Raw genomic sequence first — 17,726 nt, forward strand, 5'->3', positions numbered from 1 at the left:
TATTCTGTGTATTCTTGGATAAAGTATTCTAGAAATGGCAATTAGATCCAGTTGATTAATAGTGCTGTTCAGCTCAGATATATCCTTACTGATTTTATGCCTGCTGGATCTATCAGTTATTGATGGAGTGGTGTTGATGTCTCCATGTATAACAGTGGGGTTTTGTGTTTCTCCTGCAGTTCTATCAGTTTTCGCCTCACATATTTTGATGCTCTGTTATGAGGTCATACACTTTAAAGATTGTTACATCTTCTTGGAGAATTGATCCCTTTATTATTGTGTAATACCCCTCCTTGTCTCTTATAATTTCTCCTTGCTCTGAAATCTGCTTTGTCTGAAGTTAATATAGCTCCTCCAGCCTTCGTTGGATTAGTATTACCATGGCATATTTTTCTCCATCCCATTACTTTTAATCTAGCTGTGTCTTTTATATTTAAAGTGGGTTTCTCATGGACGACCTATACTTGATCTTGTTTTTTTCTTGATCCAATCTGATAGTCCTGTCTTTTAATTAGTATATTCAGACCATTCATATTTAAGTTATTATAGATATAACTGAATTAATATCTACCACATTAGTAATTTGGAAACCCTAGTGGCGTAGTGGTTAAGTGCTGCAGGCTCCAACAAAAAGTCAGCAGTTCACTCAATACACGGAAGGTCAGCTCAACTGGACTGGACCAAAAGCAAAGAAGTTTCCGGAATAAAATGAATGCTTCAAAGGTCAGCAAAGCAGGGGCGGGGGTCTGGGGAAAATGGTTTGAGGGGACTACTATGTCAATTGGCAAAATAATTCTATTATGAAAACATTCGGCACCCCACTTTGAAATGTGGCATCTAGGGTCTTAAAGGCTAACAAGTGGCCATCTAAGATGCATCAATTGGTCTCAACCCACCTGGAGCAAAGGAAAATGAAGAACACCAAGGTCACACGACAACTAGGAGCCCAAGAGACAGAAAGGGCCACATGAACCAGAGACCTACATCACCCTGAGAACAGAAGAATTAGTTGGTGCCCGGCCACAATCGATGACTGCCCTGACAGGGAGCACAACAGAGAACTCCTGAGGGAACAGGAGATCAGTGGGATGCAGACCCCAAATTCTCATAAAAAGACCATACTTAATGGTCTGACTGAGACTAGAGGAATCCCGGCGGCCATGCTCCCCAGACCTTCTGTCGGCACAGGACAGGAACCATCCCCAAAGACAACTCATCAGACATGAAAGGGACTGGTCAGCTGGTGGGAGAGAGAAGCTGATGAAGAGTGAGCTAATTATATCAGGTGGACACTCAAGAGTGTGTTGGCAGCTCTTGTCTGGAGGGGGGATGGGAGGATAGAGAGAGAGGGAAGCTGGCAAAATTGTCACGAAAGGAGAGACTGAAAGGGCTGACTCAATAGGGGAAAAGCAGGTGGGAGTACGGAGTAAGATGTATGTAAACTTATATGTGACAGACTGATTGGATTTGTAAACGTTCACATGAAGCTTAATAAAAGTTAATAAAAAAAAAAAATACTTAGGAATAAATTTTACCAAGGATCTAAAAGACCTATACAAAGAAAACTTCAAAGCTCTACTACAAGAAATTAAAAAGGACATACTTAAGTGGAAAAACATACCTTGCTCATGGATAGGAAGACTTAACACAGTAAAAATGTCTATTCTACCAAAAGCCATCTATACATACAATGCACTTCCGATCCAAATGCCCATGTCATTTTTTAAGGTGATAGAGAAACAAATCACCAACTTCATATGGAAGGGAAAGAAGCCTAGGATAAGCAAAGCATTACTGAAAAAGAAGAAGAAAGTGGGAGGCCTCACTCTACCTGATTTCAGAACCTATTATACAGCCACAGTAGTCAAAACAGCCTAGTACTGGTACAACAACAGGCACATAGACCAGTGGAACAGAATTGAGAACCCAGATATAAATCCATCCACATATGAGCAGCTGATATGTGACAAAGGACCAGTGTCAGTTAATTGGGGAAAAGATAGTCTTTTTAACAAATGGTGCTGGCTTAACTGGATATCCATTTGCAAAAAAATGAAACAGGACCCATACCTCACACCATGCACAAAAACTAACTCCAAGTGGATCAAAGACCTAAACATAAAGACTGAAACGATAAAGATCATGGAAGAAAAAATAGGGACAACCCTAGGAGCCCTAATACAAGGCATAAACAGAATACAAAACATTACCAAAAATGACGAAGAGAAACCCGATAACTGGGAGCTCCTAAAAATCAAACACCTATGCTCATCTAAAGACTTCACCAAAAGAGTAAAAAGATCACCTACAGACTGGGAAAGAATTTTCAGCTATGACATCTCCGACCAGCACCTGATCTCTAAAATCTATATGATTCTGTCAAAACTCAACCACAAAAAGACAAACAACCCAATCAAGAAGTGGGCAAAGGATATGAACACACACTTCACTAAAGAAGATATTCAGGCAGCTAACAGATACGTGAGAAAATGCTCTCGATCATTAGCCATTAGAGAAATGCAAATTAAAACTACGATGAGATTCCATCTCACTCCAACAAGTCTGGCATTAATCCAAAAAACACAAAATAATAAATGTTGGAGAGGCTGCGGAGAGATTGGAACTCTTATACACTGCTGGTGGGAATGTAAAATGGTACAACCACTTTTGAAATCTATCTGGTGTTATCTTAAACAGTTAGAAATAGAACTACCATAAAAAAAAAAAAAACCAGAAATCCCACTCCTCGGAATATACCCTAGAGAAACAAGAGCCTTCACACAAACAGATATATGCACACCCATGTTTATTGCAGCTCTGTTTACAATAGCAAAAAGCTGGAAGCAACCAAGGTGTCCATCAACGGATGAATGGGTAAATAAATTGTGGTATATTCACACAATGGAATACTACGCATCGATAAAGAACAGTGACGAATCTGTGAAACATTTCATAACATGGAGGAACCTAGAAGGCATTATGCTGAGCGAAATGAGTCAGAGGCAAAAGGACAAATATTGTATAAGACCACTATTATAAGATCTTGAGAAATAGTAAAAACTGAGAAGAACACAATTTTGTGGTTGCGAGGAGGGGAGGGAGGGAGGGAAGGAGACGGTTTTTTACTGATTAATTAGCAGATAAGAACTACTTTAGGTGAAGGGAAGGACAACACTCAATACATGGAAGGTCAGCTCAATTGGACTGGACCAAAAGCAAAGAAGTTTCCGGGATAAAATGAATGCTTCAAAGGTCAATGGAACAAGGGCGGGGGTTTGGGGACCATGGTATGGGGGGACTTCTAAGTCAATTGGCAAAATAATTCTATTATGAAAACATTCTGCATCCTACTTTGAAATGTGGCATCTGGGGTCTTAAATGCTAACAAGCGGCCATCTAAGATGCATCAATTGGTCTCAACCCACCTGGAGCAAAGGAGAATAAAGAACACCAAGGTCACATGACAACTAAGAGCCCAAGAGACAGAAAGGGCCACATGAACCAGAGACCTACATCATCCTGAGACTAGACGAACTAGTTGGTGCCCAGCCACAATCTATGACTGCCCTGACAGGGAGCACAACAGAGAACCCCTGAGGGAGCAAGAGATCAGCGGGATGCAGACCCCAAATTCTCATAAAAAGACCATACTTAATGGTCTGACTGAGACTAGAGGAATCCCGGCAGTCATTGTCCCCAAACCTTCTCTTGGCACAGGACAGGAACCATCCCCGAAGACAACTCATCAGACATGAAAGGGACTGGACAGTGGGTAGGAGAGAGATGCTGATGAAGAGTGAGCTAATTATATCAGGTGGACACTTGAGACTGTGTTGGCATCTCCTGTCTGGAGGGGGAATGGGAGGATAGAGAGAGTTGGAAGCTGGCAAAATTGTCACGAAAGGAGAGACTGGAAGGGCTGACTCATTAGGGGGAGAGCAAGTGGGAGTACGGAGTAAGATGTATATAAACTTATATGTGACAGTCTGACTTGATTTGTAAACGTTCACTTGAAGCTCAACAAAAGTTAATAAAAAAAAAAAAAATGAATGGACGGCAAGGGTCAAATGGCTTCATTTGCAGCCCTGACATAGCTCCATGTGGGGCTTTCATAATGAGGTTTGGGACGAGAGCCAGGGAAATGGCGGTTCTGCCAATCTTGATGCCACCCAGAGTTGAATTCTAACAGAGACTTTGTGATCTAGGGAGGAAGCGTTAAATACATGACTTGGTGGGAAGAGTGGATAGGGGGGTGTGTGATGGGGGTACAGGAGGGAGAAGCAGGGAGGTGGACACAAAGGAGGACAGGAGAAGAAAGGTTTGAATGAAAACAAAAGAGGTCAAGATCCCTAAATTAAATAGAAATTAGAGTATTTAGGTGGACCATTACCTGGCTCCTCCCACATAGAATAGACCTAGGTAGCAAATAGTTGTAGTTAATTTGCATTAGATCCACAAATAACCTTTTCATTTTCCAGAATTCTCAGTGAAAACTGTTTGACTGAATTACATAAGGATTCATTTGAAGGCCTGCTATCCATCCAGTATTTGTAAGTTAGTCAGTTAATCATATTTACTTCTGAGTTTTTAGTTATGTGTAGAATAAATAAGGAGCTTGGATAAGATAATCTCTACATTTTTCTTCCAGCAATATAATTCTGCAATTCTGTAAGTCTGTAGGGTCCCAGCCCATCTCTAGCATTAAATATCTCCTGTCCATTTCCAGCTTTTATTATAGAGGCAAAAGACAGAAAAAAAATCTATAGTTACAGAGGAAAGTGGCGATAAGGTCTGAGTAATTATAGACACCCACATGAACTTTGTTTTATAAGTGTCCATATACTATCTGTTTATATTTAGTCTATAGTCTGTGGTCTGTTTTTATAGAGCCCATAAGCTAAGAATGATTTTTGCATTTTTAAAGGACTTTGAAGAAAAAAAAACTATGAGACAGAGATTGTCTGCGGCCAGCAAAGCCTAAAACATTTACTATCTGGCCTTACAGAAAACATTCAAAAAAGTTGGTTTAATAGAACAGGAGGAATTAAGATTAACCTCTGTTTGTTGCCTAAAGGACAAGAAAATACAGAATACCTACGTTAATTTAAAGGCTGTTAACCCAAAGTATTTTGATAATTGAATTGTTAGCATTTAAATATTAAATATGTAACTAAACAGTTGAATTATGTAAACAATACTATAAAGAACATATTTAGCTACAAAGGACTGGTGTTAAGGATTTCAAGGCAGGAATTGTTTTGCCATATTACAAATAAATGTTTCAAATGATGGTTAATTAGTATAGCTAGAAATGTTTACCCTAAGTAAACATATCAAATCCCCCTAACTTTAAGGTCACTGAATCCAGATCTTAATGTGATGACAATAGGTCATCTAATCAATTGGCCTACTCTCAGGAAAGAGTACCTCCAAAATCTATCGAGATTCGTGGTTGTATGTTTTATTTATGAAGGTGAGACTCTTAGGAGAGATGAGGGCAGGGTTAGGGCCTTGGAAGGTTTAGAGAACAATTACTAAGGTTTAGAGTTTAGATAAAAGCTTATTCAATATTATGCTGAACTCTGCCATTTATTCCTACTAATTTAATATCAAATAGCTAATTGAGGCAATATTTTTCTTTTACTTTTCCTAGAGATTTATCCTGCAATAAAATACAGTCTATTGAAAGACGTACATTTGAACCACTGCCTTTTTTACCGTCTATGTAAGTTACAAATAAGACTTAATTCTATTTAGAATCTTTATGAAACTTAATTGTAAATCTTTTTGCTGTTCATTTTGAAACCTGAAACTTGTATTAGTGGAAAGCTACTAAAGTTATGTAGCAAATCCTTTTCCACTGTGGCAAAGATTAGTGTGAGAATTATTACACAGATAAGAGTGAATCATTCTAGAGCAGTGGTTCCCAACTGGGGCAGTTTTGCACCGAGGGGACATTTGGCAATGATTAGAGGCATTTTTGGTTATGACAACTGTGAGTGTGCTGCTGGCATCATAGTGGGAAGATGCCAGGAATGCTGCTAAACATCCTACAACGCACAGAACAACCCACACAACAAAAAGTTAGTTGTTGTTATTTGTGAATTCCCGTTGAGATGGCCGTGATTAATGGTGACCCCATGTACAACAGAACAAAGTGTTGCCTGGCCCCATGCTATCTTCATAATCATTGCAAGAAAAGTTGAAAAAAAAATACAGTTTACCTAGCCCCAAATGTCAATAGTGCTAAGGTTGAGAAACCCTGTTCTAGAGAAGTAAAGATCACTTAATCTAGGTATTTATTATTTACTGTTTTGTACCTAATATGTGTAAATAGGAAAGAATAAATCATAAGCAAATATCTTCCTTAATGAGATTTCCTTAGCGTCTGAAGCAAATGTTGAAGATAGTTTTCATCGCATATAAATTAGAATCATTGCCAAAGGAGGGGTGTTCTGAAAGAATACCTTTATTTATTTATTTTCCCTTGTTTGTGTCTGTTTGTAGAAACCTTGGTTGCAATTTAATCACAGAACTTGGCTTTGGAACATTTCAGGCCTGGCATGGAATGCAGTTTTTACACACGTTGTAAGTGAGATAGAAGATGGACACATGGGAAGAGATTATGTGTGAAAACATTGAACTGTATCAGTTAGCTGGGTGTATGAGCAAGTAGAAATTCTGAAACATGTATGTCTTAAGATCGATGTTTTCAAATGAGGAAACTAAGGTACAAAGAGGCCAAGAGAGTTGTCTAACTCATATGTGGCATGTTCTCCTTGCCCTAGTACTGACCTTTGGAAAAAAAATTTTCTTTTTTTTTTTTTTGACCTTTGGAGTGGGCACTAAATTCACCGAGCAAGTAACACGCAAACTAGCCCTGCCGTGGGGATCCCAGTGATGCTGCTCGGATGTGTGGATGGTCCTAGGAATTCCACTTTTGAATTTAACTTTCATTCCAGCTCACGTGTAAAGTTCCTCCCTGCTTAAATGTATGCAATGTGTCGCCACACAGCACAAGGCTTAGCACAGAGTCCTCCAGAGAGCGAAGGGTCGGGGTGCTTTCTCAGCCATCAGCTTCTGTTAGACTGTACGGTAAAAGGAATCCCGGGAAACGTGCCAGAGTGCGCTTCTCTCCCTAGCCACCCAGAACATTATTTTTCAAACAGTATATATCCTTTTCAAAAAGTTAGGAATTATCTATACATAGGGGGAACCTTTGAGGCATGAAGAAAAATGGTGTTTGTTAAGCTATACTGTGAAAAGTGTTAATAAGGAAAATACATTGCTCTAGCCTAATTCCAAATGCCTTCTTTCCTGACTACTCTTCAAACAAGAAGTGTGGGTTTTATTCTCTCTCAGCTAGAAAATTCTGTGATTTCTCTTTGACACCAGCCAATGGTAGTGGGTATGTTCACCAGCCTTCAGGGAATTTTGGATGAAAGAAGGAGCTTGTCCTCTAAACCTGACTTTGGAGAAGACTATCTGATGGTTCAGCAATCCATGTCACACAGTTCATGTCGGGTGTGCCTGGAGCCTGATTAACATCCTGCAGATGCCAACCTGTACCCACCTGCCCCACCGTTAATTTGCTGATGCTGAACTTGGGGAAAGGAAGCTTAAGGGTCTCTTTTTCTTTTGTTGGCACCAGAGACTCTTATGAAGAGTCTATGATAAGAGACCAGAGAGCTGGATGGTTAGCTCCCACACCAAGAAACTTTGGTAGCTTCAATAACAAGGTCGTAATGTCCCTGGTAAGCATTCAGTTTTCACTGTAATTATGTAGGGAGCATAGGGGGAAAGTGGGTATTACACTTTAAGTAATGAAATCAATGAAAAACGTTCACTGGCCACTGTGTGTCAGGCACTGTACTAAGTGCTGGGTGTACAAAGAGGAATAGGACAGGACTTTGTCCCCAAGAGACTTTCAGAATGGAAGAAGGAAGTGGAGGTTGATGAGAAAACATAGAAGAGCCACGCTAGGATCCGTGCACAGGGTAACAAGGTAGGGGGATGACAAAGGAGGGGAAAGGGAACTCCCTAAAGCCAAACTCATTGCCGTCAAGTCGATTCCAACTCACAGCATGTAGGACAGAGTAGAACTGCCCCATAGGGTTTCCAGGGCTGTAATCTTTACAGAAGTAGACTGCCACATCCTCCTCCAGTGGAGCGGCTGATAGGCTCCCACTGCCGATCTTTCGGTTAGTGCTTAACCACTGTGCCAACACAGGGCTCCAGAGGAAGGGTAGGGGATTAGACAAAATTCATAGAAAAAAGTGGATGGAGGAGAGACCAACTTTCGTATCTCAAATTTCTGTGTTCATCTTAAAAAACAGAGAAAGGCATTTGCTAAATAGTAATGAAAGAGTTAGAGCTAGCTAGTATTGGAAAGGAAACCCTGGTGGCGTCGTGGTTAAGTCCTACAGTTGCTAACCAAAGGGTCGGCAGTTCACATCCGCCAGGCGCTCCTTGGAAACTCTATGGGGCAGTTCTACTGTGTCCTTTAGGGTCGCTATGAGTCGGAATCGACTCAACAGCACTGTGTTTGGTTTTTTTTTTTAGTATTGGAAATAAATGAATAAAAAATGTGATTTGAATCGAGGTATGCTGCTGAAAAGGAGCCCTGGTGACACAATGGTTAAGTGCTCAGCTGCTAACTAAAAGGTCGGCCATTCGAACCTACCAGCCACTCCAAGGAAGAAAGACTTAGCAGCCTGCTTCCAGGAAGACTACAGCCTTGGAAACCCCATGGGGCATTTCTGCTCTGCCCTATAGGGTCCCTTTGAGTTGGAATCAACTTGACAGCAACGGGTATACTCCTAAAACTAATACACAGGCATGTTGAAAAGCTTGGCACACTTGCCACAATGTGGGTTGGAAGCTGGGCTCCTTCTCTGTTTTGGATCAAATTTTTCTAATAGGTAGTTTGCCACAGGTGAAATACAAGCTTTATTGCATCTGTTTCCAAAGGCAAATTGCCAAGAGAAGATGCCACCTCTGAAAAGCTAAGTAATTTTATAACCTGTGTGGCACAGCACTGGAGCGTTTACAAGTTGGAACAGTGTTTTACCTGCATTAAAAACGTTTTTATAAAAAGGTCCCAGCGGAGATGGGGTTATCTTGAATTGAACAGAGCTTTTTTTTTTTTTTAAGCCTCAGGGTCCCTTACTTCCATAGCTCCCTTCCAGGGTCCTAGGAGGAGCCCTAGGGGTTTTTGTACTTACACTTTTGCACTTTTTTATTAAAGAGAATTTCCAAATTAGGTAAGCTTCAGGCTGAACAAAACCTAGGTTCCAGCTAATTATAACCCAGTAAATCTCCTGAAAAGGAGCCCTGGTGCCTCAGTGGTTAAATGTGTGACTGCTAACGGAAAGGACAGCAGTTCAAACCCACCAGTGCTCTGCGGGAGGAAGATGTGGCGGTCTGCGTCTGCAAAGATGCCAGCCTTGGAAACCCTATGGGGCAGTTCTGCTCTGTCCTGTAGGGTCACTGTGAGTTGGAATGAACTCGACAGCAGCAGTAGCAACAGCAGCAGCAGCAGGTCTCCTGAGCAAAGCCTCTGTGTCGTTACAAACCCCAGCTGAACACATTAGAAGTGTAAAGAGTCAGTCTTCTCTGAATTTGAAATCCACCTCAAAGACGTGCCAAGGCCTTATTAGTTAAGCAGCGCTCTCTGAATAGTAGCAGTAATCATATCTCTTTCAGATGAAATCAGGGATGAAATACATTGTGGAAAGCAAGCAGGGGTGGATAATCCCAAATGTTAAGTCTACCTTTTATTTCTGACTTTAAAGTGCTTCTCCTTTATTCACCTACACAGGTCCAGACTGGTGGCTAATTAAAAAAAAATTCTTTTAGTCAAGTTTATTGGTTCTAACGATAAAAGCTCCATGATTTTAAAAACGGACAGATTCTACAACATAGAGAGGCTATACCTTATTCAGATGGAGCGTATTCACATGCTGACTTGTCTGTGACACACCAAGGTTGTGCCAAGAACTTAAGCACCAAGAGGGAATAAGATGAAAATCCAAGCCTAATTCCCATTGAATTATTTGCCCCACTACTGACAATATCAATGAGGTAGGTGAGGCCACGCTTTGAAGGCCAGTTGAGCTTCTTCACAGAGATGCCCTACCGCTCCCCCAGTCAACTAGCATCGGTTCCCTTTAGATAGAGGTTAACACACTTCGGGATGTTGTCATCACTTTTTGGTGTGCACTGGAAACCTGGCAGCTTCTTCTTAGAAAGGCATGAACATTAAAGATGAAAAGAAACAACTTGGGTCTGTTCTTTGGAGTAATTTAGGGTAGCTGTTTAATTTGTAATGGTTCAAAAGTGTTGAGACCGTCACACCCAGTAAGTATTACACTTGTCTTTTTCCATCTTCATGTTATTCTTCCCACCCAAGCTATCTTCTTTTCTCTCTGAAGCTTAGTAATTCTTCCTCTGCCCCATGACATTTCTTTAACACCTATATTTGTTAGGTATTTCTTATTATGCTCCACACACTACACTAAGTAGTTTTACTTATTATACCAAGTCAGATAGCATGCATAACGCTCTTACCATTGTGCCTGGCATATAGTAAATGCTCAATGCACGTTAGCTCTTGATGTATCTCATTTTTGTTTTCTCAGTAACTCTTGTGATATAGATATTATTATCCCCATTTTGCAGATGAGGAAATTGAAACTCAGAGATGTTGGGTAGCTTGCCTGGGTACACACTGTTAATAAGTGGGCCGAGACACTTACGAGATTCACAGCAATTCTCTATGCAGCTCTCCACTCCTTGTAATGTGAGTGTATGAGGGCAGTTTGACTTTTTGTGCATTGTGTCTTGAAGTTGCTTTCTTACTTGGATAGGACCGTTAGAGCAGAGAACTTCATTTTCCTGTGAAAACCCCACGGAGCCCCTCGCCATCCCGGGGTAGTCCTAGGATTTCTGCTCACTGGCCAGTGCAGATATGACATCGTTACCTCTGAGCACCTACTCTGTGCCCAGCCCATGCTAGGTGCTTTACACATGCGCTTTCATTTAATCTTCAAACTACCTTGTGTGAGAAATGGTGCTACATAAGGCTCAGAGAAGTGAATTACTCAAGTCACTTCACCAGAAGGTGGCAGAGTCAGAATTCAAACCCAGCTCTGCCTGATTCCAGGGCCCTTGCTCCTTCCACTGTTCCTCTCTGCTTCTTTGTACACCCAGTCAGAGAGTCTTCTTCCAGGCTATTCTCCGAACTTCGATTCAAGGATAGGCTAACCATTTCGGGTTCTTTAGGCTTTGCCCCTGAGAAAGTTTCTGTGTTGTTGTCAGAGGTCTTGTATTGAAGAGCTTCACGTGGGCAGTCAGTCATGTTCTCATGGCTCATGGATCTATGTGATGAGTAAAGGAAAGGGGTCACTCCATCCCCAAGTACTTTCAGACATATCGGAACAAGGTCTAGGTCACTCTGCTTATTTTTTGATTACCTTCCTCCAAGGAACCGGTTTTTCCCTGCTTGCCTTGAAATTCTAGAATAATTTGGGAGTTTGTCCTATTTTAAATTTATTTTCACTGCCTGCTTTGGATATTTTTTTCAGCTAAAGCTGGTAGGATTTCAGGACACTCAGGACAGTGATGACAGGCTTCAGTCCTCAATTCTTCTCTGTGTCTTCAGTTAATAGAAAGGACACATAGCCCATCTGTCTGGACCTGTGTAGAAGAATTGGGAGAAAAAAATAGAAGAAGTAAGAAATGTTCCCTTATGTTGTGAGCCCCCTTTCATCTGTCCCTTTGTTCTATAGCATAGGCTTATGCAAAATATTTGTATTTTCTACCAAAGACACAAGGGAACAATTAGTCCAAATAACTAATGGACCACAAGTACTACAGCCTCCACCGCCTGGCTTCCACCACCAACTGCTCTAACAGGGATCACGATAGAGGGTTCCAGACAGGGCTGGAGAAAAATGTGGAGCAAAATTCTAACTCACACACACACCAAAAAAAAAAAAAAAAAAACAGACTTACTCGTCTGATAGAGACTGAAGAAATTCCAAGAGTATGGCCCCTGGACACCATTTTAGCTCAGTAAGGAAGTCAGTCCTGAGGTTCACCCTTCAGCCAAAGATTAGACAGGCCCATAAGACAAAATGAGACTAAATGGGCACACCAGCCCAGGGGCAAGGACGAGAAGGCAGGAGGGGAAAGGAAAGCTGGTAATTGGGAACGCAGGGTTGAGAAGGAGAGAGTGTTGATATGGCATTGGGTTGATAACCAATGTCACAAAGCAATATGTGTATTAATTGTTTAATGAGAAGCTAGTTTGTTCTGTAACCCTTCATCTAAAGTACAATAAAAATAAATTTTAAAAAATTTAAAAGAAAAAATCCTTTCAAATTTATGTATATATATGTACATATATATATAATCTTTCATCCATAATTATTAAATATCAATAGTAAATTTTATTGGAAGTGTATCTCCTAAAATATATATTTGTATTTTATTCTTCTAATAAGATACACTTTAAAAAATAATTTAGAAAAATATTTCTTGAACTTTGACTTTGGGACAGGCTCTGAGCTAATAAAAAGTATTGCCACATTTTTCTCTGATAAAGATAAGCCCATGAATGTCAAATAGGCAATAGGTTAGGAGTCAGGAGTTCTCGTCTCTGAACTCTTTAATTAGCTAGCTGTGGGACCCTAAACCTATTCTGCAACCCCACTGCACCTCAGTTCATCTATAAAATGAAGGGATTGAACCAGAAATGGAAATGATCTCTAGTGCATTGTCCACTGTAATTCTGTAAAACCTTTAGCATCATTTAGTTTGTCCAAAAGACTTGCAGAGTCTCCCAAACCTGAGCTGGTAAGTCATTTCTCTCAACCAAGCACAAGCTTGGTGAAGGAAAGCATGCTCTAAAGACAGGAGCAGGAAATAGGATAAAAAAAAAAAAAAAAACAAGCACAAGCTTGGTGAAGGAAAGCATGCTCTAAAGACAGGAGCAGGAAATAGGATAATAGTGTCCCCATATTTTGATTTCATTAAGAACAAATTTGAGCATCCTAATGCCAGTTGCAGAAGGGCTGTTTAGGTAAGAGGAAATACTAAGCTGATGGCTGTGAGGTCATGGATGATCTGTTAGGAAAGATCAGAGGCTGAGCGGGACCACAGTAGTAGGTTAGGGACAGAGTGGGAGGGAAACGTAGAACAAAATTCAGACTCATAAATAAACCAGACTTACTGGTCTGATAGAGACCAGTGGATCTCCTGAGAATTTGGCCCTTAGACACCCTTCAAACTTGGAACTGAAATCGCTCCCGGAGATCACATTACAGCCATACAGTAGACAGGCCTATAAAATAAACAATAACACCAGCGAGGAATGTACGCCTCAGAACAATCAGCTACATGAGACCTAAAGGGCAGCATTTGCCCAAAAGCAAAGTTCAGAAGGATGGTAGGGGCAGGAAAGCTGGGCGAATGGACATGGGGAACCCAGGAAGGAGGGAGAGAGTGCTGACACATTCAGGGGTTTGCAACCAATGTCATGAAACAAGCTGTGTAGAAACTGTTGAATGAGAAACTAATTTGCTCTGTAAACTCTCACCTAAACGAAAACAATGTGTTCAAAAAAAAAAAAAAGGAAGGAAGGAGCAGAGGTTTGGAGAACTGAGGTAATCTGGGAGGAAGAATACAAAACTTTGGTACACTGTGTTGGCTGTATATTGCTTTAGGAACCCTGCTGATGCAGCAGTTGAGACGTCAGCTGCTACCTGAAGGTCGGCAGTTCAAACCCACCAGCTGCTCCTCGGGAGAAAGAAGTGATAGTCTGCTTCTGTAAAGAAGCAGAAGATCAAATACAGCCTTGGAAACCCTATTGGGCATTTGTGCTGTGTTCTGTAGGGTTGCTATGAGTCAGAATCTCCTCCGGGACAATGGTTTTTTAATATACATTCTCTAATTGTCGTTCCTAATGGCTGGGGGAAGAGTAGGCAGGGAGAGATCCAGAGGTGGGTGGGCTCACTTGCACAGAGCCCATCAGTGAACTTAAAGATTTTAAAAAGACAAGGAAAAGGAGCCCTTGTTTGAGGAACCATGCTCAACCAGACATGTGACACATTCTTTCCCTTCATAAGATCTACCTGAATATTGACTACTGTTTTAAATCAAACTCATTAATAGTACTAAAATAAATCTGGAAGAATGCACTAGACTAGAAAGAATAGGGGTGATCACAAGGCAAGAACAAGCTACGTGGCTCCCAGACACACCACTTACTAACTCTGACTTTGGGTGAGGAAGAGTCTTCACCCCCTTTTCTCCATCTACCAACACATCTGATCTCTGGACACTGGCACTCTGTGTACTGCAAGATGGTTCTTTTTTTCAAGCAGATATAATTTGCCTACCACAAAATTCACCATTTTAAAGTGTACAGTTCAGGGGTACGTTGACAAAATTGTATAAATATCACTACTATCTAATTCTGGAATACTTCATCACCCCAAAAAGAAATCCCATACCCTCCCTCCAACCTCTGGCAACCACTCTTCTACTTTCTTTTCTGTCTCTATACCTTTGCCTGTTGTGGACATTTTGTATAAATGGAATCATAAAATACATGGCATTTTATGTCCAGCTTCTCTCACTTAGTATAATAGGACAACGTAGAACCGCCCTATGGAGTTTCCCAAGAGTGGCTGGTGGATTCAAACTGCCAACCTTTTGGTTGGCAGCTGAGCTCTTAACCACTGTGCCACCAGGGCTCCATGTATCAGTACTTCTTTCCTTTTGATGGCCAAATGATGTTCTACTGTATGGGTATGCCACCTTTCTTTATTCCATTCATCAGTTACTAGTCATTTGGATTGTTTCCACGTTTTGGCTGTTATGAACAATGCTGCTGTGAACATTTGTGTATAAGCTTCTGTGTGAACTACAGCTTTTAATTCCCTGGAGCACATGCCAAGGCGTGGAATTGCTGAGTCACACTGTGACTCTGTGTTTACATGTTGAGGACCTGCCAACTTTTCCACTGTGATTGCACCATTTTACATTTTTACTACCAATGTGTGAGGATTCCATTTTCTCTACATCTTTGCCGACCCTTGTTATCTTCTTTTTTTTTTAAATAACTTTATTTTTTTTGTTGTTGTTGATATTATCTGTCTTTAAAGCCATCCTAGGAAATGGGAAGTGGTATCTCATTGTGGTTTTGATTGGCATTTCCTTGATGGCTAAATGATATTGAGCATCTTTTCGTCTGCTTATTGGCCATTTATGTATGTCTTTGGAGAAATGTCTATTCAAATCCTTTTCCCACATTTCAATTGTGTTATTTGTCTTTGTATTGTTGAGTTGTAAAAGTTCTTTATATATTGTGGATATAAAAAACAAACACACCAAACCAGTTGCCTTCAACCGTAGGGCTTCCAAGGAGCAGCTGGGGGATTCAAACTGGTGACCTTTTGGTTAGCAGCTGAGCTCCTAACCACTGTGCCACCAGGGCTCCGTACTGTGGATACTAGACCCTTATTCCCGGGTTGGTGCCGATGGTTAATGCGCTTGGCTACAAACTAAAAGGTTGGAGGTTCAAGTCCACCCGGAGGCACTTGGAATAAAGGCCTGATGATCTATGTCTGAAAAACCAGCTATGGAAGACTTTGGAGCCCAGTTCTACCCTGACATACATGAACATAGACGAATGAAATATTTAGTCACGAGAGACAATTATGGAAGAGAAATAAAAGGAGAAAGTGTAGTTCTCATGAGGCTGTCCCTGATAAATAGATGAAATTCGAAAAGGTATATATTTAATGCTCTCAAAATTAAGGATAAATATAACAGCTATTTTCAACCTCATTTTCTTCATACAGATTAAACACAGGGTTTGGAGTCAGACAGGACTGAGTTCAAATCCTAGATCTGCTTCTTACTAGCTTGGTGACCTAGGACAAGTTACATAATCTCTCTGTGCCTCAGTTTCCTCATCTGTAAAATGGGGTAATGATAATGTCGACCATATAAGGTTATTGTGAGTTTCCAGTGTGAAATGCTGATCTTAATACCCAGAAGTTCAGTTGGTAATACATGTAATAATTATTATTCTATAATGTTCTGCAAAAGTACCCTAATGATTCTTGAATAGAGGTAACCTAAGTCAGTTTCTTTTCTTTTTTTAAGAATTGAGAAAAAATTCAATTCTACATTTTGGAATAAAAATTTGTGTAAAAATGAATCTATTCATTTTATTGATCTGTAAAAAAAATGTTATTTATTTATTCAACAATATTTACTGACTACCTAGTAAACATCAGGCACTATGCCAGGCACAGGGATAATACCGATGGCAGGTTGTGGTCCCTGCCCTCAAGAAGCTGGCAGTCCAGGGGACTGACAAGTAAAGGTGATGCCATCAGTGGAACAAGGGCTGTGATACAAGAATGTACCTGGAGTGTGTGACAGAACTATGGCTTCCCCAAGTTCCTCTTCTTAGATTTACTTTCTTCCCCTTTGGTTCCAAGGCCAAAGTATAGGTCCTTTTTTTTTTTTAATTGGGTGAATTAAGCCATGGAATTGTTTGAAGTTGTGAACACTGAAATGAAAGCACCTTCAATTATGGAGGACACTGGAAATAGTATTTCCTATGGAGCAAAGGCTTCCTCCCAGCATAGTCACTTTCAGGGTTTTCTGGCCAAATGAGGTTACAGGTTTCTTCCTGAAGTTCTTTGGTGTATTTTTTCTTTGTTTCTTTTCTCGCTCTCTCTCTTTCCTTTCTCCACTTATCTTCTAATTCCCAAAGGAAGAGTGCTTTATGGATTCTAAGGGCGATTTATAGGTTAAGGCAGAAAATGATTTTTATTTTTTTTACCTACAAGTTCCATACCAAAAAAAAAAATGAGTATAAATGTTCATGGAAGTTATTGAAAATGCAGATAATTTTAATTCCATTGCATTTTTCCAGAGTTCTCAATCATAATCCTCTGACAAGCGTCGAAGATTCATATCTTTTTAAATTGCCAGCATTAAAATATTTGTAAGTATTGCAATAATCTCATGGGTTATGAGATTATTTCGATTCTTCACTTTTACTCTCATCAAAGATTAAGTATTTTGCATTTAGGCTAAAAAGACATAATTTTCATTTGGTTATTGAAAAAAGTTATTGGCTAAGAAATGGATTAAGAAAGGATGTATACTGGGCAGGACAGCAACAGGGGAAGAGAGCAGTGTTGAAGAACACCTATGCATATGGTATATGCAGATAAATGTAGAACTGTCATTTATTCAAAACAGCAAAGAGATTAAGGTGAACATTATAAAAAGAGCAAGGAATCAGGAGAGCTTAATACAGTGGGGGAATGAGAAGTGGGATAACAGTAAAAGACTCCAGGTTCTACTGTTCTGTGCCGACATGATCCATTTGATGATGCAAATAAACTTGAATTTCTTCCAGAAGAGCTTTCTGGAGCTATCTGCTGTGGCAAATAAACTAGAGCTAGCTTGTTTTACAGAGAAGCCAAAATTGAAGTAATTACCTGTCCTTCAGTATCTTTTGCAGTATAGAATTTTTGTCTTTGGGTTCATATCATGAACGTTTGGTCTTTCTCCTTCAGAGACATGGGAACAACACAAGTGTCACTTACAACAGTTGAGAACATCCTCATAATGACACTCAAGTTGGAAAAACTGTAAGTCATTTTTTTCTTAGATTTTTTTTCACTTTTTTTTTT

The 17,726-nt window shown here is 40.2% G+C and overlaps 1 protein-coding gene across 1 annotated transcript in view; it reads left to right on the forward strand.

Annotated features, from left to right (window-relative positions):
• LRRC37B (leucine rich repeat containing 37B) overlaps nucleotides 1-17,726 on the forward strand; it is a 62,039-nt gene that overhangs the window by 16,617 nt on the left and 27,696 nt on the right. Inside the window, exons 4-8 of the mRNA XM_049861329.1 lie at nucleotides 4,479-4,550; nucleotides 5,654-5,725; nucleotides 6,508-6,588; nucleotides 16,958-17,029; nucleotides 17,610-17,684. Coding sequence (XP_049717286.1) covers nucleotides 4,479-4,550; nucleotides 5,654-5,725; nucleotides 6,508-6,588; nucleotides 16,958-17,029; nucleotides 17,610-17,684 — 372 coding nt within the window. The remainder of the gene's footprint in view (nucleotides 1-4,478; nucleotides 4,551-5,653; nucleotides 5,726-6,507; nucleotides 6,589-16,957; nucleotides 17,030-17,609; nucleotides 17,685-17,726) is intronic.

Source organism: Elephas maximus, chromosome 19, assembly GCF_024166365.1.
Source record: "Elephas maximus indicus isolate mEleMax1 chromosome 19, mEleMax1 primary haplotype, whole genome shotgun sequence".
Taxonomy (NCBI): Eukaryota; Metazoa; Chordata; class Mammalia; order Proboscidea; family Elephantidae; genus Elephas; species Elephas maximus.